General features: G+C 36.2%; 1 protein-coding gene across 2 annotated transcripts in view; it reads right to left on the reverse strand.

Annotated features, from left to right (window-relative positions):
• bmp1a (bone morphogenetic protein 1a) overlaps positions 1-26,328 on the reverse strand; it is an 89,748-nt gene that overhangs the window by 16,872 nt on the left and 46,548 nt on the right. For both annotated transcript variants that reach the window (XM_055167360.2, XM_055167361.2), the window contains exons 7-14: positions 19,861-19,985; positions 15,070-15,185; positions 13,898-14,000; positions 13,504-13,620; positions 10,539-10,684; positions 9,942-10,137; positions 9,731-9,856; positions 2,918-3,078 (exon numbers count right to left, since the gene is read on the reverse strand). In XM_055167360.2, coding sequence (XP_055023335.2) covers positions 2,918-3,078; positions 9,731-9,856; positions 9,942-10,137; positions 10,539-10,684; positions 13,504-13,620; positions 13,898-14,000; positions 15,070-15,185; positions 19,861-19,985 — 1,090 coding nt within the window. The remainder of the gene's footprint in view (positions 1-2,917; positions 3,079-9,730; positions 9,857-9,941; positions 10,138-10,538; positions 10,685-13,503; positions 13,621-13,897; positions 14,001-15,069; positions 15,186-19,860; positions 19,986-26,328) is intronic.

The following is a 26,328-nucleotide window of genomic DNA, read 5'->3' on the forward strand; positions in this document are numbered from 1 at the left end:
ACTTGAAGGGGTGTTCATAAGACTGACATGGCACCTTCATAATCATGACATGACACGTGTTATGAACATGAAGGAGATTTTATGGACGTTTATGACGACTGTCATTAAGTGTCATTTGTTGAATTATTTCATTTGTAATGCAAAGATGACATTGTTTGAAATGTCTTTGTCATGACAACTTGATATTACCAAGACAACATAACTGACCAGTGAAACAAATTGAATTTGTCATTAAAATGTCATTAAGTGGTAATACTCTGTCATATAGTTTTATAACAGCGTCATAAATATTTTTCTTGACCTCAACTACAGTGCTACAAATATAATTTGTTATTAAAATGTCATTAAGTGTTAAACAACGTCATGAATATTCTTCAGTTCTTAACGTTTTTTTTAGTTTCCTCCATGTGTTTTAGAAATAAAATCAATTATCCAGTAATAATAATACTACTAATAATAATACTAATAAATAATAATAATAATAATAATAACAACAACAATAATAATAATACTAACAATAATAATAAAATTTAAATAATATTTTATTGCATTTGGAGACCAATTCACCTAAAATTAAATGTAAACGGTACAATAATGGCTTAAGCCATGCAGCGTTGGGTCAACATCGCTGGAAAAACAGTTAATTACATTAAATTAATAAATGTTTTTTCTTCTATGTCACAAAATTTAATTGTGCACATACATAAAGTATAATCTTTTGATGTGTCTGTTGCATTTTGTATTTAAACTTATTTGACAGAGTATTAACACTTAATGACATTTAAATGACAGTTTAATGTAAAGTTAACCCATAAAGCTAGGTAGTTTCTTAAGTTTGATAATCATTCTGCTATGTCATGTTTATGACAGATTTATGACAAGTTGTGATGTATTGGTTAATGTCAAGTTGTCATAACAAAGACATCTCAAACAATGTCATCTTTGCATTAAAAATGACATCATTCAACAAATGACACTTAATGACAGTCGTCATAAGCGTGCATAAAATCTCTCTATCATGTTCATAACACGTGTCATGTCATGATTATGAAGGTGTCATGTCATTCAAGTAAAGTGTTACCAACAAGTCCATAAAATTATTAAAGCAATGAGTATTCGCAATGAAAATTTGTGTATTTGTTTCCCTCATGAACATGCACGTGACCATTGCCTGAAGGCAGTGATCATCATTTATGAAGTTTGAAATATAAATGTTTTTTCTTGCAAAAACTCATCACTTGGATGCGCTTTTTGAAGGTTTAAAAATGGGGCACTGTCCAATGCTATTATAGAGCTGGGAAAAAACAGGATATTATTTAATATAACTCTGACTGAAAAGAAGAAAGTCATAAACAGCCATGATGGCTTGAGGCTTAGTAAAATCTGCCCTAAATTTAATTTCGGGGTGAACTATTGCTTTAAACAGAAAGTGGGGTAAGAAGTGTGATTTATTAATCTTGCTGTTTTGAGCACAACAATCTAAATGTTCCCGATACAGAAATGATGATAACAGCTTTCCAGAATAAACAAGTACATCTCCTGGTTTTATTCTATCACAACACAACTGAAAACTTGGCAATATTTTCATAAATAATGCTCGTGAAAGTTGTACTGTAGTTCTCCAGAATGAGAATTGGCATGCACGACTAAGCACAGCTAAAGGCTATTTACACTTTTCACTGTTAAAACATTGCATTAATCGACAGGCAATTTATTTAGCAAGCAATTATATATATATAAAGGCTGGTAATTTGGAACACAATCTGTTAACTGTTTATTTAAGCTTGAAGCTATAAAAACTATATTTGTTCGACATAATAATGCCTGTTTTAAAAAGTTCAAGCAAAGCCTATTCACTGAACAATTCATGATCACTGCTTTCATTTAGCTCTAATGCAATGCTGTTGCTACTTTATTATGACTCAGTAAATCAGTGGAAACAAACCTAAAATGTCCTACATGTAGTTTAAGAGCTTAAAAAGACAATAAATAGCTGCACCGCCCTTTGTTTGCTTTTGTTAAAACTTGTGTTAGTCTCAGTGGTACAGCCTTGTGTAAGCGGTGCAAAAGGTCAAGAATTTGAACCCAGGGAACACGTATACTGATAAAAATGTATGCCTTGTAATGCATGCAAGTCAGTTTTGATAAAAGCATCTGCCAAATGCATAATTGTAAATAAAGATATGAGCAGCTCAGATGCAAAAGCCTTTAAATGTCAAAATGAGATAATGGCATTGACCAAATGCTCTGGGCATGTATTATATGTTAATCTGCTTAATCCCAGTCTGACGCAATTTAGAAATATCACATTGTGCAATAATGGAAAATAATAACAAATAAATCACAAAAAGAAATATCCTTTTTTTAAAAGTTCACGAAAGATTAATTTGATAAATGACGAGGTTTCATCATTTGCAATGTTTCTAGTTAGATCTTTGGTGATTTCGCAACAGTTTACTACGTCTTGTCCAAAAATGTGGATATTTTAATATGTATTTAGAGGGTTTTGCCAAAAAAGTGTGCATGCACTTAGAGGGTTCTGCCACAAAAGACAAATTTCACAGTCAAATTTGTGAAAATATGTTACATTTGTAAATAAATAAGGCATTTCAATTACTGACTAATAACCTTTTCATTAAAGAAAAATACTAAAGATCAGACGCACTTAGAGGGTTTTGCATCTGTGCTCCTCAATTGTTTCGATGCAATGCTCCATCAATTAACAAGGTTAGAAAATGCTTTTTTCACCAGCATGTTCATTATGTGACTGTTCCAGCAAAAGTGCTGTGAGCCATCAGCGCTATGTAAGTGAGTAAGAAATGAATGTGATTTTCCAAACGCTGGGTGATTTACACCAATTGAGCTGAAATGAACCAGACAAACCCACCCCACTGTGAAGCAAAAACCTAGTGCTCACATCGTTCCCCTCCGTCTCGAATACGTCGAACAGAAGGGTGATGCGGTACTGCGTGGGTGCCACTAGCTGCCATATACAGTTCTTGTTGGGCGGATACTCTTTGGGCCAACCTGGGCTGGTGATGGATCCGTTCAGCTTGGTAATGAAACCACCACAGGCAGCTAGAAAAGAACATAAGACAAACACATTTGGATTCATGATATATGGTAGTATAAAGGAAAGTGATGGGTTCAATAAAAGCTCTATCGACAATTAGTGTTGCATTATCTCAATAACCACAGGAAGTAATACCAAGTCCCACTTTAGTTTGTATCCGTAGACAGCCTTACATTTCTGCTTGCCTCATAGATGTCCATTCACAACTGTAGAACTGATGCTTATTTAATATTACACACAAACACTTAAAGAATATGCATTTTACATGTGATTTTTACACAGGAATTTACAAGGGATTCACATGAAAATGTTCCAAAACCACACGTTTTACATGTGATCACAATATTTTTGCAGTACTGATAAACCACATAAGTACTGTAGTCTTAAACTTTGTGGGGAAAATCTGGTTTTCATTGCTGTTTATATGTCTATCATTCAACAGCATAAAATTGGAGACAGTCTTATTCCTGCGGTTTCAAATTGCCTTTCCAACGTTACAAACATGTAATCAATAACATCATCACGGTTGAACGCGTGGATCAGTAGTACCAGTTCGGCTTGCCGCTAAAATGATCGCAGCACAGCTGCTTCAGATCTGCTTCTGTGATGCTCACACTTGCAACATCAGGTTACATCAGGTTACAGCACTTACTATGTGGCACGAATAGCCGCCAAAGTTCAGATTTTTCAACTCGCGTGATTCACGCAAATCACTCGTTATGTGCGTCAACCGTCTGAAACGCTAATTTCGCACCATGTAATTCGCTCAAATGTGAAATCAGTGTTTCCGATGGTTGACACGCGTAACGAGTGATATGCACAAATCGTGCAAGTTAAAAAATGTAACTTCATGAATTTCATGCGCGCATGAAGCATCAAGCGTCAAGCGTCCAACTACGCGCGATCAGCACAATTTATTCACTTTATTCGCATCTTGTGGGAACGCACAATTATGTGTCTGAAACTGCCAAATGTAGCATCTATTTACATATATATCTATGGTCCGAGGCGGTGCAAAAGAGTGAAGTCGGAGGCGGTGACTAATTCGCATATTTGAATGAAGCGTTAAGCGCAAGTGATTTACATTTTAAGTCAATGCAAAGACGCGATAGACAACCTGCAGATTCGCTAATGTGGCACGAATACCCGCCAAAGTTAAGATTTTTTAACTCGCGTGATTCACACAAATCACTCTTTTCGTGTGTCAACCATCCGAAATGCAAATTTCGCACCATGAAATTCGTTCTAATGCGAAATGACTGTTTCGGATGGTTGACGCACGTAACGAGTGATATGCACAAATCGTGCAAGTTCAAAAATTTGAACTTCATGAATTTAATGCGCGAATGAAGCGAGATAACTTAAAATGTTCAAGCGTCCAACTACGCGCGAACAGCACGATTTTATTCACTTTATTCGCATCTGGTGTGAATGCACAATTATGTGTCTGAAACTTGTGACACCATCACACAAGAAACATGTTACCACTCATTTTATACATTGTATTGTGGTTTTATGTATATTTGAGTTTTAAATAGGTTTTACATGTTTTCTTAGCCATTTTATTCCATTTTAATCCTTTTGCTATTTTATGTGTTTATGTCTTTTATTTTGTTTGGGCGGCCTGTCATGTGAGTAATCACATGACAGGAAACAATGCCAGTATAAAAGGAAGCAGCAGAAGCACATTGTTAGCATATGCTAAAGCTACACAACTGTTTGGATTGCGGAGTTTCTTTCTTTGTGGACTTACCCTTCCAGAACGTTTGTGGATTACACTATAATTATATATACGCGGGAGAACACTTGTACTTTTAGTAGACTTGGACTTTTGGATTGTTTTAGGTTTGGTTTTTATATTCCTTTCTTTTAACAGTCTTGAGTTTTTAGTGTGTTGTTTTAAGTCTTGTGTTTGTAAATACACTTATTTAAGTTGATTACCCTTGCTTGACTCTTTAAATCTCACACAGTAAAATCTGACCCCTTATATATATTTTGTGACACAACCGATAGGCCTGATTGTTACAAACTGCCGAATGTAGCATCTATTTACATATATATATCTATGGTCCGAGGTGGTGCAAAAGATTGAAGAGTCGGAGGCGGTGACTAATTCGCATATTTGAATGAAGCGTTAAGAGCAAGTGATTTACATGTCAATGCAAAGCCGCGATAGCCAACCTGCAGATTCGTTAAGGTCACACATATATCCGCCAAAGTTTAGATTTTTCAACTCGCGTGATTCACACAAAACACTCGTTACGCGCGTTAACTACACAAAACACTCATTTTGCATTCGAGCGAATTACATGATGTGAAATTAGCGTTTCGGACGGTTGAAGCACGTAACGAGTGATTTTGAACTTTATGAATTTCATGCGCGCATGAAGCGAGTTAATTCAAAATGTTCCAGAGTCCAACTACGCCCGAATAGAAGGATTTATTTGACTTTATTCACATCTGGTGTGAACGCACAATTATGTGTCTGAAATTGCCGAATGTAGCATCTATTTACATATATATCTATGGTCCGAGGTGGTGCAAAAGAGTGGAGGCAGTGACTAATTTGCATATTTATCACAATATACTAAATGAGGCGAGGGGTGTAGAGTTACATTTAAGCTGTTTTAAAGCATGAAGAAATTACTGTGACAGGTCCAACATATTTACATATGCTATTATGATGCTCAAATACGAGTTTAAACTGATACAATTTGTGACTACAGGGGGACTTTAAAGGGACAGTAGCCAAACAGCCTGTTTGTTTAATCCTAAGAGAGATGGTGTAGTAAATGTCGTGCAAAACAACAGATTTTGGTGCAGAAACCTTGACAACAAAAGCATTGTGGTACTGCACTTTCGAAGAGGGTTACTTAAGAAAAAAACTAATATGAAGAGTATTAGAGTAGGAGACTACATATATGCATGCACATATGCACAAAAACGATCTGTCAAGCTGACCCGAGATGTGATTTGTCTAAACTGGCATATGCTACACATAAAATACCAGAACAGTCCTGTTTTAATTCAAATACACAAAGAGGAGACCTCAGGCTTTGTAACTCAGAAAACATAAAGCAGAAAGACAGAGTAGTTTGGTTAAGTGCGGTATGATCCAAATTAACGAACGGATCCCCTGCAGCGATTTCCACGAAGCACATGCGCTTGGGAAGAGACGTTTCCATGGTTACCACCATGCCACTTAAATGCCTTTGGAAAACCAGTGCCTTGAAGTTTAGCTTTGTGCACATCTCTTTTCCCACAGGATTGTTGCCCAATGATTCCTTTCTGTTCTTTGAGCAAACGAGAAACGGTCATTTTCATAATGTTGGATTTTCCGCCGATCTGAGAGCCACAGAGAAGCCGTGCTTGGACGATTTTTCTTTTTATCTAACCAGGAATCGTTTTCCAATCGCTGCTGTCTGTCACCATCAGATCTGTTGAGTCATTCTCAGCGCATGTATGAACACATTTCAACAAATTTTTGCCTGATATAGCTGAAGGGTACGCGCTGTCCTAGCAACTGATTCACGTACCCACACTATAATAAAAGACAGCGGCTGTTAAACAACACTCGGGATGCTTTGACCCTAAACTTGCATCGTATTTTCTGACGCTTTGTTCCGAAAGAAAACAGATCTGAACTTCCTGATCGTTTCTGACAACAGAGGGCTGCTTTGATGCTTTTGAGGTGCTCACAACTTGCTGGCAGCCTCAAGCCAACAGCACAAAACAGATGTTGGCAGAAAGTCAACAGAGCAAGCAGTTTTAATTAAGATGGCGCAATGGCACAGAATGACCACTAGAGGCAGAGTGTAGTCACTGCTGAAAGCTGCTTAATGGGATACTCCAGCCAAATATCAAAATGACCAAATTATTTACTCCCCTTTAAGCAATCTGAGATACATATGCCAATCATCTTTCAGACAAGCACATTTAGAGTTATTTTAGTAAATGTACTTGCTTTTCCAAGCTTTATAATGGTAGAAAACAGGAACCAGGTAACAACTTCTGACTTAAAACCCCAATAAAGTGCATTCATCCTTCACAGAGGGGTTAATAAAGGGTCTTCTCCAGGTAATCGATTTGATTTTGTAAGAAAAATATCCAGATTTCAAACTTTATAAACTGTAATAACTAGCTTCCTGTAACAATGCCATCTTGGATGCCATGAGATTTGGTGTAGTGAGCACTTGTCATGGGCACGTTGTTACCGGAAGCTAGTTATAATAGTTTATAAAGTTTTAAAACATGGACTTTTTTACCCACAGAAGACCTTTATTAACCACTTGTAGTTGTGTGGATTACTTCTGTGAAGGATGAATGCACTTTTGGGGGGTTTTAAGTCAGAAGTTATTCCCTGATTGCCATTTTCTCCCATTATACGTTTGGAAAAGCAGGTACATTTACTAAAAAATATTTCAAATGTGCTCATCTGAAAGATGATGGACATTTGTATCCCGGATTGCTTCAGGGTGAGTAAATCATGGGGTAATTCATTTGGCTGGAGTATCGCTTTAAGATAATAGCCTTTTCCAAAAATCTTGATGTTAAAATACTTGTCTATCCAAGACTAATACGCAGAACAATTATAATTGTGTCTATTTCCCACGAAACGGTAATGCCATAAAACATTAATCTGTTTGAGTATCCTATTTAGACTGACAAAGCAACACTGGCTCAGCCAATGTTATGTGCAGGACTAGATAGAGGGAGTGTTTGTAAAACCTTCTAGTATGTTTTTAAAAATATTCACTACCCAGGACCATAAATAACACCAACATACTGTCTTTGCCCTAAACTGATCGCATCTTTTAAATAAAATCTTACATTTATCACTACACTACCAAGGCCAGTGGAAATTGTTGCTGTGCAATTTTTTATGCAATGTCGCTTTCATTAACGATTTAAATATGTGGCCGGTTGCAAACTGTTTAGACTACACTAGTCAAAGCTTTTTGTAGCCGTAGGTCAGACTTGTTTTAAAAACGCAGTGTTAACTCTTTCCCCACCAGTGTTTAAAAAAAAAATGTTGCCAGCCATCACCAGCATTTTTTTATGATTTTATCTAATGACTTCCAAAAAATGTTAATCTTTAAATTAGTAAACATACAATATATCAAATGGAAAAACAGACCTTCTGCTTTTAAACAAACAAACAAAAAGTTTCATCTTATTTTCATTTGTTCTCTTTTATCAAAAGAGTTTCTTTAAAAATACCAAATTTTGAGCAAAAAGCTGAAATAATTGCATTTTTATACATGACTTTTGTTAGAGATCAGATTCAGACTGATAATCAAAACGTACGCAAAATTTTTACTGTTTTTGGATCAGTGGATGCTTCAGTGTTTTAAATGTCCAGTAAATGTACTTATCCCGCAATAGTTAGTTTGTCCAGAACGAAGCATTCACATAACTCATCTGGGTAATATACTTATGCCGCAATAGTTAGCCTGTCTGGAACCGAGCTGATTTAAACCACAATTGCGTATGACACTTGCATTACATGTGAACGGCCCCTACGCTTATAGGATTCTGTATCTCTCTCCCTGTCTAGTCCTCGACAATGAGACAAACAGACCCAGTTCCTGATGCTGTGAAGGTCATAACACCACTGATCTACTGACCGTCCTTCAACGTGATGCCCAGCCGATGCCTGACCAACTACCACTGGCAGAACCCATTTAATCTGCTTACCCTGATAGTATATATATATATATATATATATATATATATATATCTTGTCAATTAAGAGAAAACACTTCCCTGCCAATGACGAGTTTTTACGGCTATATATTTCTGTATTTCTCTTAGGGGTTTTTCTCCTCCTAGGAGTTTTCCCCCTGGACTAGCAAGGTGGGTTTTTCTATATATATATATATATATATATATATATATATATATATATATATATATATATATATATATATATATATATATATATATATATATATATATATATATATATATATATATATATATATATATATATATATATATATATATATATATATAGCCGTAAAAACTCGTCATTGGCATTGTATCTCTCTTAGGGGTTTTTCTCCTCCTAGGAGTTTTCCCCCTGGACTAGCCAGGAGGGTTTTTCTCCAAGGATTTTTTTAAACGCCTGGAGAGTTCGCCAATATTGGCTTAACTTACTTTACTGTATACGTTACATTATTACTATGCTCGCTTTTCTATGCTTTTTCCTACATCTATTAATGTAAAGGTGCTTTGAAATAATTAACAATTGTGAAAAGCGCTATATAAATAAAATTCAATTGAATAAGTTGAGTTAGAGCGGCACCAAGTGTATAATAGCGGAAATATGGATTGCCGTAAAAACTCGTCGATTGGCAGGGAAGTGTTTTCTCTTAATTGACAAGATAATTTGTCAATGGTGGGGAAAGAGTTAACTTATGCTAATGACCAATGGTCTTGGGCAAAAAATGATATTTATAATAATGCAGCACTGCTATTACAATAAATAAGGAATAGGGAACTGCAACGCTCAATATAGCAGCTCTGGCGACACAAGCCCCGCTTTCCAGTTAAATGAACCAATCATAATTTAGTAGATAGGACTTTAGTATTGCATGACTGAAATAACATTGCCAAAAGGAAAAACGTGGGGCAAAACGTTCACAACATACTCACCCTCACAGCTTCGCTTATCAGCGGCCAGCTCATAACCAGGGTCACAAGCGCACTTGTAACTGCCGAGTGTGTTAACACAACGCTGCTCACAGCGACCGTTGTCAGGCCTCGAACATTCATCCATTTCTGCAATGACAAGAGCCATGGCATATTTAACTGCGAAACCAAATAAAACATAAAAAATGAAATATAACAGGTTGTAGTATCTCACCTTTAAAGAAATTAGCAGCAAAACCAGCCTTGTTTACAGAACCGTCAGACACAAATTTCATCCAGAGCTGGTTGGAGCTGGATTTGATATCATCGGGTTTGTCATAACCACAAAATCTGCCCAGCAGGGGACTGCTTTCCGAATTCCCATCCCGAACTTCCAGGTAGTCATATGCACAGTTGTCGTGCCTCTCGATCTGGGATTGAAATAACAGAACATGCGTTTTTATTTGATGCATACTGCATTAAAATGTGAACTTTGACAAGGAATTCATCAAACAAGGTCGCTAACACTATGTGCCAAGCATATTTTCCACATTATACCCTTTCCTTTAAAATAAAAGATCTCAAACACAAAGATCAAGTAGGCTTGGTGTTTATTTACACCAGCTGGTACGAAACGTAAGCCAATATAAACCAAACCCAAAGTCAGCACAATAACACATTGGCATCGGCCTGACAAAGCTAAACTAAGCTGTGATCTCTCCACAGTGATTTTTTCAGTCCTATACTATTTATTTCCAGCTCTACACCATCTCCTCTCCGACAATACACAGCAAGGTGTTATGATTATAACACAGTGATAACATTTAATCACCTCAAAAGACTGGAAGGTCAAGCCTACGTGGTAGCCCTGAGACACTGTTATCTTCCACACACACACTTTGTTGGGTCTGTAGTCATCTGGGTAATTTGGAGACTGAATCTGACCGTTGTCTTTCTTCACCTCTCCGCCGCAAATAGCTGCAAGAACAGACAACAGTGTCTCGACAATCAGCATCGTATTTGCTTTTATCTAAAACAAAATAGATATTTTTGTAATACAGGCCTCGACATACAGTACCAGAAGTATATTGAGCATGAAAATAGTCATGACATAAAAATGACACAACTGCACCTAATGGAAACCCAAATGTGATTCGAGGGCTGGATGCAGGTTTGTGGGACAAAACATCTACAGGAACAATTGTCAAACGCATTTGTTTTGAGAGCAACGATATTTCAATTTTTTCCAACACTCCGCATTCACATCGCCCTCGAGCAGTGACCCTGAAATGTGCAGCCGGCTGCATCTTTGAATTTCAAACTATATGAGATCCCATAAACAGTGAGTGTGTGAGTATTTAGAGTACATTGTAGTATGCCCTAATAATAGTTGTTATGTCTTACTACAGTATATGTAAAAAGTACAGTATGTACTTTGCCATCACCAGCCAGCCATACACTTGGTAGTTTAAGGGCCCTATTTTAACGATCTAAGCGCATAGTCTAAAGCGCACGGTCTAAACAGGCATGTCAGACTCCACTTTTGCTAATTTAACGACGGGAAAAATGGTTTGTGCGCCAAGCGCACTGCCTAAAAGGGTTGTTCCTATTCTCGTAATGGGTGTGTTTTGGGTGTAACGTTCAATAAACCAATGAGAATCTTAGCTCTCATTCCCTTTAAAAACCAGTTGTCTAATCCCTATTTAGATGGCGGAATTTGTAAACTGAAAAACTAAGCGGAGGAAGAGGACCACCAGTTTAAGATTGGTATTTAAATATTACGTTATTTTTATTTGTATTGAAACTGTTATTTTTGGTATTAAAACCTTAAAAAGTCGTTATCTTTCAGTCATGGAAGTACAATTAGCAGGCTTTAAATTACTGTAAACGGATAGACTACATGATCATTATCTCAAAAATAATTTACAAATATGCAAGAATAGGTTTGTACTCTAAAAATACTAACGCCTTCTAACGTCTCATAATCGATCCTCATTTATGTCCAAGAGACTCAGTAATGATCTTTTACATTTAAATTCTTTGATTTTTCATATTTTAAAACGTTTTTGTGCTGCCTGGATCCATGTGATAAGCAAACGCACGTTGTCGTCCTGTTTATAGGCGCATATTAGCCTACTAACACGCTCATTAAATAACAAAAACAATATTGTGCCATAGACTTTAGACTAGGTTTTTGTTGGTCAATGGCGTAGTCACACCAACAATGTGCCTGAACACACCTCGTTTTAGACCAGACCGTCCATGGGCGCAAAATTGGGCGAAAAACAATTGGTATTTAATAGGGATGCCACAATTCTCAATATAATATTGAACCGTTCGGTTCGACCCCCACGGTCCAATACGCGCATGTGAATTGCGTGGTTTTTTTTTTCGGTTTATCCATCCAAATCTGCCAGTTTTATATTCCCTGCACTTTTGTTAATGTGCGTGCCCGCGTGATCTTCATGCTTAAATGCCACAGCGAGTTGATATTCAATCACTGTGCGCTAGCTGCGTTAACTCTGCTTGAACTCTGCTTGCAATGCTGGTCTCAAATTTCATTCGCGCGCACACACACAACAGAAGTACGACAACAAAAAGAAGCAGCACCACTGTCTTTTAAATCTGAGGTGTGGATTAATTATTTGCGCGTGTAGATTACATACAACATACATCAATGTAAAGATGCAAATTCGCGTGGGGCAATGCGAATGACGCAAATTGGGCTTGTTATTGATGCAAACGCGCGTTGTTTGCCTCAAACACGTCTTCCGCCCAAGTTGAAAAGTTTAACTCAAGAAGAGAATGCGCATGATGCTAAAATAAATCCCACCAGTAATCTTGATTGAGGAACGCACTTTTGGTTTCTACACAGACAGCATGATGTTGGACCTAAAGGTGCAGTGTGTAAATTTTAGCGGCATCTAGTGGTGAGGTTGCATATTAGTCCACTGCTCACCCCTCGCTTTTGAAACACATAGAGAAGCTACGGTAGCTGCCACCGGACAAACATGTCATCGTCGGAGACAACTTGGTAAAAAAAATTGTCCGTAAAGGGCTTCTGTAGAAACATGGTGGCACAAAATGGAGACTTCCATGTAAGAGGACCCTCTGTGTATGTAGATAAAAAGGTCTCGTTCTAAGGTAATAAACACATAACGATTCATTATGAAAGGTCTTTATACACCCCTGATAATATAGTTTTGTATATTATATTGCATTTCTGTCAAAAGATCCTTCTAAAAATTACACACTGCACCTTTAACAGTAGCCTTCATTTACAATGTAAAGTTTAATTTACTAAGTACAGGTATATAAAATGGGCAATTTATGTAATGTAATGAATTCACACGTTCCCCAGTTTGAATAGGATATCATTTTTATACATCTTTATTTAATTATATCTTATATTATTGTATCAATACACTAGAAATGTGTAAGATGATTTTTGCATTTACATAAAATAAAGAGAACCAGTATTTTTGCTTCTTAACATCTCAATGTTCCTGTTACCCAAGCATAGAATAATAAAAAAAAAACACTTTAATAGGCCAAGGCATCAGAACCGAAACCGAACCGAAAACCGCAGACAAGAACTGAAAATTCTATTGAACCGTGAACTAAGTGTATTGTTGCATCACTAGTATTTAAACAACGTGAAGCTGAACATGTAAATGAAAACTGCGCCAGGTTGAAACTAGCAAAACTTTCAAACTGAAACCAAGACAGAAGTGTACAAAGCAGCACTTAAAATGCATCGTCATACTTTCTTTAAATGTTGTCAAATATTAAAGTACCTTCATAAACGGCAGAGAAGCCTTTTCCAACCCAGTTACTGCTACTGCGAAACTCAATCCACAGCCGACTGTCTGTTGAAATGATGGGCTCGGGTAATTTATCCCCACAGAATCGACCTGTACGTGCAGTCACAAGAAAATTATTCATCAACAAGCTTCATTTTCTTCTTTTAAAAACATCAAGAGGTTTATTTCAGCTTTGGATCACATAAAAACTATAAAAAATTACATATATAATACACTCTATTATCTCCTACAGTATAATTGCGAGAATATACACATTTGAAACCTTATGATACTATCTAACAACTTTATTTACTGCAAAGCAGCTTTGAAACAATATGCATTGTGAAAAGCGCTATGCAAATGAATGTAAACTGAATTGAATTTCGACCTTTCAGCGGTGCTTTCCTCCAATATCCATCTCTGATCTCCACGTGATCGTACCAGCACAAATGACTCCGGTATAAATCCATAGAGGTAAAGTTTAAAATGATCTTTAAAAAAATTAACAAACAAGTCTATAATCAATTTGTGTAAACTAACTAGCAGCAATATGGGCTGACTGTTACATAACTCTATGTATATCTTTTACTTTATTGGCTTAGTTTATTGTTAAGGCCTTTTTTTGTCTTTTAAAAATAACTTTATTTAAAGTTAAGTTTATTTAAGTGCATACAGTTAAAGGAATAGTCTACTCATTTTCAATATTAAAATATGTTATTACCTTAACTAAGAATTGTTGATACATCCCTCTATCATCTGTGTGCGTGCACGTAAGCGCTGGAGCGCGCTGCGACGCTTCGATAGCATTTAGCTTAGCCCCATTCATTTAATGGTACCATTTAGAGATAAAGTTAGAAGTGACCAAACACATCAACGTTTTTCCTATTTAAGACGAGTAGTTATACGAGCAAGTTTGGTGGTACAAAATAAAACGTAGCGCTTTTCTAAGCGGATTTAAAAGAGGAACTATATTTTATGGCGTAATAGCACTTTTGGGAGTACTTCGACTCGCCCAAAAAGTCCGCTCCCCTTCTCACTCTCATAATGGGAGAGGGAGGGTGTTACTGCGCCGAGTCGAAGTACTCACAAAAGTGCTATTACGCCATAAAATATAGTTCCTCTTTTAAATCCGCTTAGAAAAGCGCTACGTTTTATTTTGTACCACCAAACTTGCTCGTATAACTACTCGTCTTAAATAGGTAAAATGTTGATGTGTTTGGTCACTTCTAACTTTATCTCTAAATGGTACCATTGAATGAATGGGGCCAAGCCAAACGCCACCGAAGCGCCGCAGCGCGCTCCAGCGCCCACGTGCACGCACACAGACGACAGAGGGATGCACCAACAACCCCCAGCCAAGGCAACATATTTTAATATTGAAAATGAGTAGACCATTCCCTTAAGTTTGTGTCTTGTGTTGTCTTGGGTAGCATCTTGATCCTAGAGAAATGTTGTTTCGTTTCATTGTGTACAAGGTTGAAATTACAATAAAGCTATACTCTAACAATGTAATGTACAATGTAATATGTTTTTCAAACAGAAAAAGTTAGCTAGTTTTACCTTTTCTCCCGGTGTGACAGAGATTCTCCAGATGCAGTGCATGTATGCTGAATAACCATTAGGAAACCCTGGAGAAGAGAAGTTCCCACTGCTCTCCTGCAAACTGTCTCCACATCCTAACAAGAAGACAGATGGAAAAGCATTAAATTTATTAGCTATCAACATGTCGAGAGGAGATAAGGAGCTCAACTACATTAACAGTACTACAAAATCACAGAGGCACAGTACAGTATGTTCCCTTTGTATATATCTGTGGGTCACAGAGGGCAAAGACAAACGCAAACTTTCTTTTACAGCGTGTGCTCTTTTATGTTATAAACCTCATCTGTGTCTCATTATACGCACCTGCCTAATATAGCAGAACAAGAGAGAAAGATATGCCATGTAAAATGTATAGACCATTTCAAAAGATGTAAACAACACTGGTCCAGAAGCACTTCCCGTTTCCGTTTTTAACTCTAGATAAACGTTGGGATAAAATAAACCAACAGAACATATAAACCTTAATTAACTGAAGTTAAACAAACATCTTAAAGATAATAATATATGTTAAATAAAAAATAACTGTCACAAACTGTAACAGGAAGTTTTTCTGGACCAGTGTTGTTTACATCATTTGAACTGGTTTATAGCCTACTACTGTAAGTGCAAACTTAAAGGGACACTCCACTTTTTTTTGAAAATATTCTCATTTTCCAGCTCCCCTAGAGATAAACATTTGATTTTTACCATTTTGAAATCCATTCAGCTGATCTCTGGGTCTGGCGGTACCACTTTTAGCATAGCTTAGCATAATCTATTAAATCTGATTAGACCATTAGCATTGCGCTAAAAATGACCAAAGAGTTCTGATATTTCCTTATTTAAAACTTGACTCTTCTGTAGTCACATCGTGTACTAAGTCCAACAGAAAATGAAGGCTATATGGCTAGGACTATACTCTCATTCTGGTGTAATACTCAATGACTTTGCTGCCATACCATGTCCGCAGCAGGCGCAATGATATTACGCAGTGCCCGAAAGTAGTCCCCTGCTATTAATAGAAAACCAAGGGGACTATTTTTAGGCACTGCGTAATAACATTACAGAACTACAGAAGAGTCAATAAATTTAAAAATATCAAAAGGCTTTGGTCATTTTTTAGCGCGATGCTAATGGTCTAATCAGATTTAATGGATTATGCTAAGCTATGCTAAAAGTGGTATCGCCACACCTGGAGATCGACTGAATTGATTCCAAAACGGTAAAAATCAAATATTTAAAGTGTCCCTTTAATGATATGTTGCAGTATTCGATTAAAAATATTCATTAAAAACACAATGACTGTAGGGTGTGGCTAAATATAGGATTTGTCCCCACAATATTACATGTTACCCACTATATAAAATGGTCCCTAGTTGTCGCTGGATCCATAGCCTTTTAAAAAGTACAGCTTTGCACCTAAAGGATGCATATCAGTATCTCAAAAGTACTCATTGGTGTATACAAACGTACATGTACAATGTACATATATCTGTGCCTAAATGTTACATATTGGGACATTTCTAAAGGGTACTGCCTGAGCATTTTGATAATTTTGTAGAATCCACCTTTAAAAAACGAAATTTTTCAACTAAAATCTTTTACTAGAAAGCATCAGTGTACCTTCTTTTACGCATGTAAAAATATAATAGCAAGAGCAGAGATTCTTGATGCCAAGCGTGGAGTGGGTTCAATGTTTGAAACCATTAACAAGCGGCCTGGCAAGCCACAGCAAGTGACAGACGCCACAGGGAAAGCCGTGCAACACTTCCACCTTTTTTTCCACCATGTGATTTTCTAAATTTTGCCCTGTGTGGCCACATCATCCGCCCGTGCTGACATGCGTAGATACGACGTCATGTGACACAGCTTCCTCCAATAAGCCTTAACCAGATGTTTAACATCTGATGGCCATGTGTGTAACACAAGCAACAGCTGAAATTATTTGTGGATTTCTTAAAGGGGACATATAGTGAAAATCAGACTTTTTTAAGTTTAAGTGCTATAATTGGGTCCCCAGTGCTTCCATTAACCTAGAAAATGTGTAGAAGATCAACTCAGTAACTTAGTTTTGATAAACCATTCTCTGCAAGTGTGTGAAAAAATAGATCATTGAAATGTGGCTCCCCTTGTGATGTCAGAAGGGGATAATACCGCCCCTTAATCTGCACTATCCAACCACACCACAGCCATTTAGTGCAGAGATCAACTCATTTGCATTTTAAAGGACACACCCAAAAATGGCACATTTTTGCTCACACCTACAAAGCGGCAATTTTAACATGCTATAATAAATTATCTATATAAAATTTTAAGCTAAAACTTCACATATATACCAAAGATTTATTTTAAATTTTTAAAAGGTGAAATGTCCCCTTTAAAGGCATATCTCAGATTAAGTCACTGATCTGACGGGAACTTGGAAAGGCTTAAAAGTTACCATGAAATCGCTTTGGCAACCCATTTAAACTTCTATAATATTTGAGATTAAAATGAAATATTTAATGACAGCAAAAAATGTTTTAGAAGTGAAGTAAGTAATTGCATTTCCAAGACAAACATTCTTTGATTTCTTCTGAGGCACAAGGATTGATGAATTCTGCACAGTGAGACCAGAAACGTGATTTATCAAGCCTGCATGCGATGATCTACATGTGATAATATCCAAAATGTTAATATGAATAATTTAGAAAATGTTTACACTGTCAAAACTAATTATATCAAATGTGCACATGAACACACATTCATATGAATAAGTTATGAAGCACATGCAAAGAAATATATTATGCATTAATACTGTATGTGCATTTGGAAAAGTCTTCTAAAAGTGAGCCAGTGGGTATCTTTATTCATAAATGTGTCTTAAGTTGCATGAGTATATTTGTAGCAATAAACAACAATACATTGTATGGTTCAAAATAATCATAAAATCATTAGGATATCAATTAAAAATGTATATTTTGTAAATTTCCTACCATAAATACATTTGTAATGTGTTACTAAGGACTTAATTTGGACAACACATCCTCAGATACCCTCAGATTCCAGATTTTCAGATAGTTGTACCACAGCCAAAACCATACATCATACGTCAGCCTTCAGATGTTGTATAAATATCATTTAAAAAAATGACCCTTATGATTGGTTTTGTGGTCCAGGGTCATATACAGCTGCGGAAAAAACTAAGAGACCATTTTAATGTTTTTCTAGATTTATTTTTAGTACTTTTTATATGTTTTTAAGTAAAATTATAATTTTGGATTCATTCTGTCAACTACCAACAACATTTCGGCCAAAATCTTAAAAAAAAAAAAAAATTTATTTGCATTTATTTACTAATAATTGAAATGGGAAAACATGGTCAAAATGACAAAAATATGATTTTTTTCTGATCTTCAATACTGAAGAGAAAACAAGTTCAAATTCATTTCTCAAAAACAAAATACTAAAGTTTTTACATGTATTTTAGGAAAAATTCAAATAAATTTTAGACACATCTTTTATGGGTCTTATCATTCTCTCAGTCTTTACATTTGCTGTTGGATGACTTTATGCAACTCCCAAGCTAGACATAAATGGTCACAATACATCTAGAGATGATGATTAAAGTCAAAACTGAAGTGGTCTCTTAATTTTTCCTCACATTGTTAACAATTAATTTTTCATAATCTGTATTATTTTAATGCCACATTTTAGCACACATGTTCTGATCAGCATCTTCTGATATTTTTATCAAACCTCTATTTATAAATGAGGCTTACATCCTCCATAGCTCACTTATTTAATTCATTAGGGTGCATTTCAGTCATTTAGTCAAATCAATTATTTAATTTACGTTCTCGTCGAAAGCAAAGATGAGAGGCTGAGTGATTAATTATAAAATGTAAGATAGTAAATATGTTATTGCATATGTTTATTTCATTTGAGGGCTGTGAACATACAGTCGAAACACGTATAATACAACCACTTGTTATCTCGTACACCTTAAAATGACTTTGTAGACATGGACTGATACGTTTTTAAGTCTGTGCACATGTGCTTACAAATGAAAAAAAATGTGGTACTGTATGCATGGTTTTTAGTTAGTAACTTGGTATTAAAATGCAATCTTACATGCGTTTTATAAAGAAATAAAGAGCATCGATTTCATGTGGAACTAAATGCTTTTTAAAATTCCTTTAGCAGTGCTAGGATGCGTTCACACATTGTTGTAAGGTTTACAATTGCAGTCTGGTGGTATGTCTTTCAAGTTTACTCTGTAAATGTCTTGACCCCTTGTACTCCATTTACTTGCCGTATCCTAGAAAGCAACTCCCTTTTTATCTGGAGAAGAAGGCAAATAGCGAACTTCCTGTGCTTGGCCTGTGTTTACTGTGTCTTTCCTCAGGCTGGGAGTCACAGAGACTGTCGCCAAGATACCGTACCACATCAATTGTGGATGCTCTGCTATTTCCAGACAAGACAAACTACATCTGAGAACCCTGTATTTGTTACGCTAAAGTACTCTGTAATGTATGGTTCACCAAATCCATTAGCTGTTCCAACGTGAATCATAGAACGCACTTTAGGAGAAGTTTTACTACTTGTGAAGTTTGCACAATGCAAGAGATAAGCTTATAATTTCCTATGACCCACATTTGTTTATCTCAATCTATTCTTTATGAATGTGACAGTGGTTTGATGTTTGTACAGAAAGACCTTTCAAATCACTGAATTTCTGTACCTTTGCATTTGTTACATTAATTTAACTTAATTGTTTGATTGTCTTACTTGGACACTTGTAAAGTTTGCGTGCCTGTGCGATGTCTCCTTTGCTTAATCTGGTCCTTTGACCGATCGGAGGACGAACTCCGTTCACGTCATATCGCGGCAAAATGGTATCCAGGAATATCCCTCTGTAACACAAAGCAAAAAAAAAGTAATCAGTGATGTAGCTTGGCGTAACATATTTCATCTGAGCAGTATTACAACTTTTTACATAAAGAACTTCTATTATGCAAAATTCACTTTTACATGTTTTTTTACATGGTTATGTGTGAACACAACCACCATACAATAAAATGAAAATCCACTTACTCCTTCTTTTTTAATCCCCATTAAACCAAAGCAGTCTTATTAGACATGCCGTTTTGATTCTCTTGTTAATATGACATCACACTGATAAAGCTCCCCCCCACAACCACCATTACCATAATTTCCACCCTCAGCGAGTTGTACGCTGTCCGCCATATCTCAAATAGTAATATACTATTGTCTCAGACTGTATTTACAGAAATCAGATCTATTTAAACTGAAAGCGCTCACTTTGGTAAGGGAGTAAGGAGCAGTAGCTCATTAGCATTTAAAGGTACAGACACGAAAACAGGACGTTTTGCTTCCACCCAAATTGGGGCATTTTGTACATGCTACAGTATAATAAATGATCTGTGGTGTATTTTGAGCTAAAACACATTTTGGGCACATCAGAGACTAACATTTTGTAAAATTTGACATAATAGGTGGATTAAATATTTGGTGGCCTTTAAATATTATTCTTATTCAAATCAAGTCCCCATACACCTAGAAGTCTTATGCACACGTAATGCTTTAGGGAAATGCTGTTACTAGTTTTTATATCACAGAAATACCTAAATACGTCTGCTCCCAAGTATAAGAGACTTTCCTTGACAATAATGTCTGGATAACACTCCTACATCTCTTTTGATTTATAATAGTACTATTACCTCCAAGAAACACCTATACGTTGCTGCTCCTAAGTGTAAAGGGCTTTTACTGGCATTAATGTTTGGATAATACTCTTTCGTCTCCTTCGGTTAAAAATAATGCATAGTGCGGTGGATGAGATGTTAGTAAACCTACCAACATCAGTCGACGTGATGTTTGGAATGACTTATCGCGGGAAGAAAAACGCTAGTTTCGCGCAAATCTGTAGTGGAAACGCAGCTACTGATAGACAGGGTCATCAAATGACCCGATTCCAAGTTGTCGGCCAAGACCTAGCAGGAATATTTACCAAGGGTTTTATACATTTTTGTTACTACAGTGTTTTTTAGCAATCCAATAGGAATCTTCTTCTTCTTCCTTTATTTCTTAACGACATTCCAGCATCTACGGCTATACTCATGATGAGAACCAGTTTATCCATACACAAGTTTTATTCAGACAAGTTGATCCATACACAGGTTGGGGGAGGGACAATTTTGATATCTCCAATTTGCCTAACTTGCATGTTTTTCCAAAAGGAATCAAACAGTGTTTATAAGTCACTGGTTCTGTATAAGTGGAGGTTCTTGAACAATGTCGGTCAGACTTAGGGCTCTATCTTACACCCGGCGCAATGCAGGGCAATGCGCGACGCAAGTGTATTTTGCTAGTTTCCACCCTGCGCAATTATAATTTTCACGTTGAGCGCCGTGTTGTTTAAATTGCAAATGCATTTGCGCCCCCATTTGCGCCCATGGGTGTTCTGGTCTGAAAACGAGGTTTGTTCAGGCGCATTGTTGGCGTGTTGCTATTTTGAGGCAACTAAAATAAACTACGCCATATACCAACAAAAACCTGGTCTAAAGTCAATTGTGCAATATGTTTTTTTGTTATTTAAAGAGCGCGTTAGTAATATGTGCCTAAATGGGACGACAACGCGGCTTTGCTTACCCGCATACATTAATGCGCATACATGAATGCGCAGCACATACATGAATGCGCAGCACAAAAACGCTTTTAAATATGAAAGATTAAAGGATTGAATGTAAAAGATTATTATTGAGTCTCTTGGACATAAATGAGGACCAATTATGAGACGTTAGAAGGCGCAAAGAGCTGCTTCACCTGCAGCCTGGTAAGTAAATAAATGCTTTGCTTTAAACAAATGCATCTGTTTTTAAATGTTTTTAAATGCTACCTCACGGATTTATTGTATATGATGACTCTGTACCTGTGGATATGGTGAGATGAGAAACATTTTTAAGTAATGCTTAAAAAAAACTGACGCTGTCCAAGTGCTGAACCTTGCGGAGAGGCGTTTGTAAATTCTTTATCTCCTATTTGTTACAAATAAAGTATTTTTAGAGTAGAAACCTTTTCTTACATACTTGTAAATTATTTCTTGATGATATTGGACCATACATTTAAAGCAATTAAAAGCCTGCTTTTTTCAACTTTGATTGAAACTCTCAGCTTGTCACTTCTCACTCGCCTGTCCAATCACAGCGGAGGATGAATGATCGGCACATCATTCAATGACTGATAAACAAAGCAGAAGTATAATAGCAACCAAAGCACTCAGCTGAAAAAGCTGGCAAGCGCCCACAGCCCTGCCGTCTTCAGCCGCAATTAAACGTGTTGGCTGTCAAAAGATTAATTGCGATTAATCGCATACAAAATAAACGTTTATTTTTGCATTATATATGTGTGTGCACTGTGTATATATACAATTATTTTTTATATATTAATACACTCACATGCATGTCCGTACTTAACATTTACATGTATATATATTTAGATTTGGATATATTTTATATTATATATACATTTTATTTTTATACATAAATAACATTTTTCTTAAATGTATACATGTATGTGTGTATTTTAGTTCTGGGCAAAGATTAATTGGGATTCATCGCATACAAAATAAAAGTACATTTTTGCATAATATACGTGTGTGTGTAATTATTATGTATATTTAAACACACATATATTTTTTACATATATATATATATATATATATATATATATATATAATTACACACAGCACACACTTGTATATTATGCTAAAAATCACTTTTATTTTGAATGCGACTAATTGTGATTAATCTTTGCCCAGCACTATTATATATACATAATAATTACACAATAACATAAATATATTACGCAAACACAAACTTTTATTTTGTATGTGATTAATCGGGAAAGGGGACCCATGGTGTATGTAGATAAAAACGGCTCAAACAAAAAAATGTGATGTTAGGAGGTGAATGGTGAAATAAATGAATGGAGATTACTACAACAGAAGCACATTTTAACAAACCGCACAAACTACCTGAGCTAAAATCTTATGTCCAGGCCTAATTTAACCCGAAAATAAAAAGAGAAAATGAGGAAAAAAATATGGTTGCACTTAATTTTAAAGCATGTGCATCTACAGTGTACTTAAAGTGTACTACCTACATGTACTTAATATGACTAAAAGAAAACGGGTTTTAAAGGTTTTAATAAAAAAAAATTCAATACAAGTGAAAAACTTTTAACATTAATCTTAAACTGGGGATCTTCTTCCTTCGCTTAGTTTTTCAGTTTACAAAGTCCGTCATCTAAATAGGGATTAGACATAGCGCCAGCGCAACAGGCTTATAAAGGGGATGAGAGCTGAGACTCTCATTGGTTTATTGCATGTTATGCCCAAAATACCCCCATTACTCATTAAAAAAATTGTACCAACCCTTTTCGACCATGCGCTCGGCGCACAAACCATTTTTCCGTCGTTAAATTAGCAAAAGTGGATTCGGACACGCCCATTTAGACGTTGCGCTGTGCGCTTTAGACAATGCACTTAGATCGTTAAAATAGGGCCCTTAATGTTGATGGTCAAAAGTCTGGATACTCGCATGCAATGAATTGTGAGTCAGTGTCTGGAAGTGACAGCCAAATTTACAACGTGTAAAGCACTTAAATTACCCTTGTCATACAACAGATTAAAAGAGTGGATTAAATATTGCCTGTCCAATGTCAATTCCAATAAATTATTGCTGTCATTATAGATACAAAACCTTTTTTTAACTTGTACTTTTGTTAAAGACTGGAAAGTCATTGCGGTCATCTCATCTGTGGTGTAAGTGTCTGATGGCCCAATAACATACAATATATGTTGAACAACTATACTGTAAGCAGACAATCAGAAAACAGAAGAACAAAACAATCCCTTTCACAATTCGCATGCTATTCATCCCAAATAACAAACTTGGATTATATTGTCCCAAATAGTAGTATGTTATGCTGCATACACACCAAACGCGAAGCAGCGTGTTTCTCACTCTAGATTACTTGCGGGATTTAACTTTGTGTCATGCGAATTTTTCACTTGAGTTGACAATTTTCAACTTGCGCGAAGACGCGTTTGGGGCAAATAGCGCATGTTTTCGTGGCAATGGCGGCGCTCACTTTTCGTCATTCGCATCACCCCGCACGAGTTTGCGTTTTTGCATTGATTTTGTATGTAATCTACTCACACAAAATCGTTGAATTTGCGTTCGGTGTGTATGCCCCTTAAAATGAGCATGCTTAAAGAGATAGTTCAGTTTTACGCATACGCGAAAGTCAGCAGAGAGTGCACGTGATGCAAATTTTGTCATCAGAATAGTACATGCATACCTGTATTTTTGTAAACGTGCAGAAATGTGCATTCGACTGTGCTTGTACCCTTGCGTGCGTGTAAAACAACAATCTATACTTCAGGCTTTGCATGTTAGTGTGTTTCTGAACTTGCATACAGTACTCTTCTTCTAGGCCTTCAGATGTATATACTTTCCCATAACAAAAACAGTACATACTTTGGACAATAATAAAAGTAGGCGAACTGAGACGCAGCAAATGATTTCTTCAGAGACCTTGAATTCAACACCTACACACAGTATGCTGTACTCACAGTCCTTAAAACTTCATCATGACATCATGAGAACATGTGGTTGTATCTAAGCTATAAACAAATGTTTCTAGCGTACTACGATTGAAAAATAAACATTTACGTAGTCTCACGAAAAATGATTCAGTATCAAAATCCTGCCTCTTTTCTCACCCTTCTTTTCATACGTTGACACTTTTCGCTAGTTTAATGTCTTGCTTTTCACTCGGTGTTGGTCAGTGAGGGTCTGTTCATTTGTTCGTTCCCATGGGAACCGTCCAGTCAACAGCAGGCCTGTTCAAATACGACAGCATGGCCTTTTCAGCTCGACTACAAGCTTGATGTGAAAGAAATCTGAAGAAGATTTGGGTAACACTTGATATGAAGCCTGCATTATAAGGGTTTTCCTAATGCTTTATAATGGAGGCATAATGCCTTATAAAAACCTATTAATATGTTTTAATGGGGTTTTATAAGTTATACCCTGCGTCCCAATTCAAATACATAAATAATATCAGTAATACAGAAAATAAGTAGGCAGAATTAGAATTAATGATGTTAATGCACTCAAATGTCCATACTTTCTCACAACAAAAACAGTGCATACTTTTAGGGCATAGTAGGCATGTTTTTAGTGGTATCTAGCGGTGAGATTGCGAGCTGCAACCAACATTAATTTCGAAATACATAGAGAGACTATGCAACAGTAGCCGCCACAGGACATACATGTCATCGTCTGAGACAACGTAGTAACAAAACGCGATTTGTAGAGCAGTTTGTCCGTTTGGGGCTACTGTAGAAACATGATGGCGACTTCCATGTAAGGGTCCGTGCACACCAAGGCGTTTACGCCGGCGGATGTTTATTTAATTGTTTCAAATGGAAGTGTCATACTCTTTAAAAACGGCAGTAGCTGGAGAGTTTTGTCCATGCTGAGCGCAGAAAGTTGAAAAATTTTCAACTTTGATTGAAACTCTCAGCTTGTCACTTCTCACTCGCCTGTCCAATCACAGCGGAGGATGACTGATCGGCACATCGTTCAATGACTGATAAACAAAGCAGAAGTATAATAGCAACCAAAGCGCTCAGCTGAAAAAGCTGGCAAGCGCCCACAGCCCTGCCGTCTTCAGCCGCAATTAAACGTGTTGGCTGTCAAAAGATTAATTGCGATTAATCGCATACAAAATAAAAGTTTGTTTTTGCATTATATATGTGTGTGCACTGTGTATATATACAATTATTTTTTATATATTAATACACTCACATGCATGTCCGTACTTAACATTTACATGTATATATATTTAGATTTGGATATATTTTATATTATATATACATTTTATTTTTATAAATAACATTTTTCTTAAATGTATACATGTATGTGTGTATTTTAGTCCTGGGCAAAGATTAATTGGGATTCATCGCATACAAAATAAAAGTACATTTTTGCATAATATACGTGTGTGTGTAATTATTATGTATATTTAAACACACATATATTTTTTACATTTATATATATATTATATATAATTACACACAGCACACACTTGTATATTATGCTAAAAATCACTTTTATTTTGAATGCGACTAATTGTGATTAATCTTTGCCCAGCACTATTATATAA

The sequence above is a fragment of the Misgurnus anguillicaudatus genome, chromosome 5 (assembly GCF_027580225.2).
Source record: "Misgurnus anguillicaudatus chromosome 5, ASM2758022v2, whole genome shotgun sequence".
In the NCBI taxonomy this organism is placed as follows: Eukaryota; Metazoa; Chordata; class Actinopteri; order Cypriniformes; family Cobitidae; genus Misgurnus; species Misgurnus anguillicaudatus.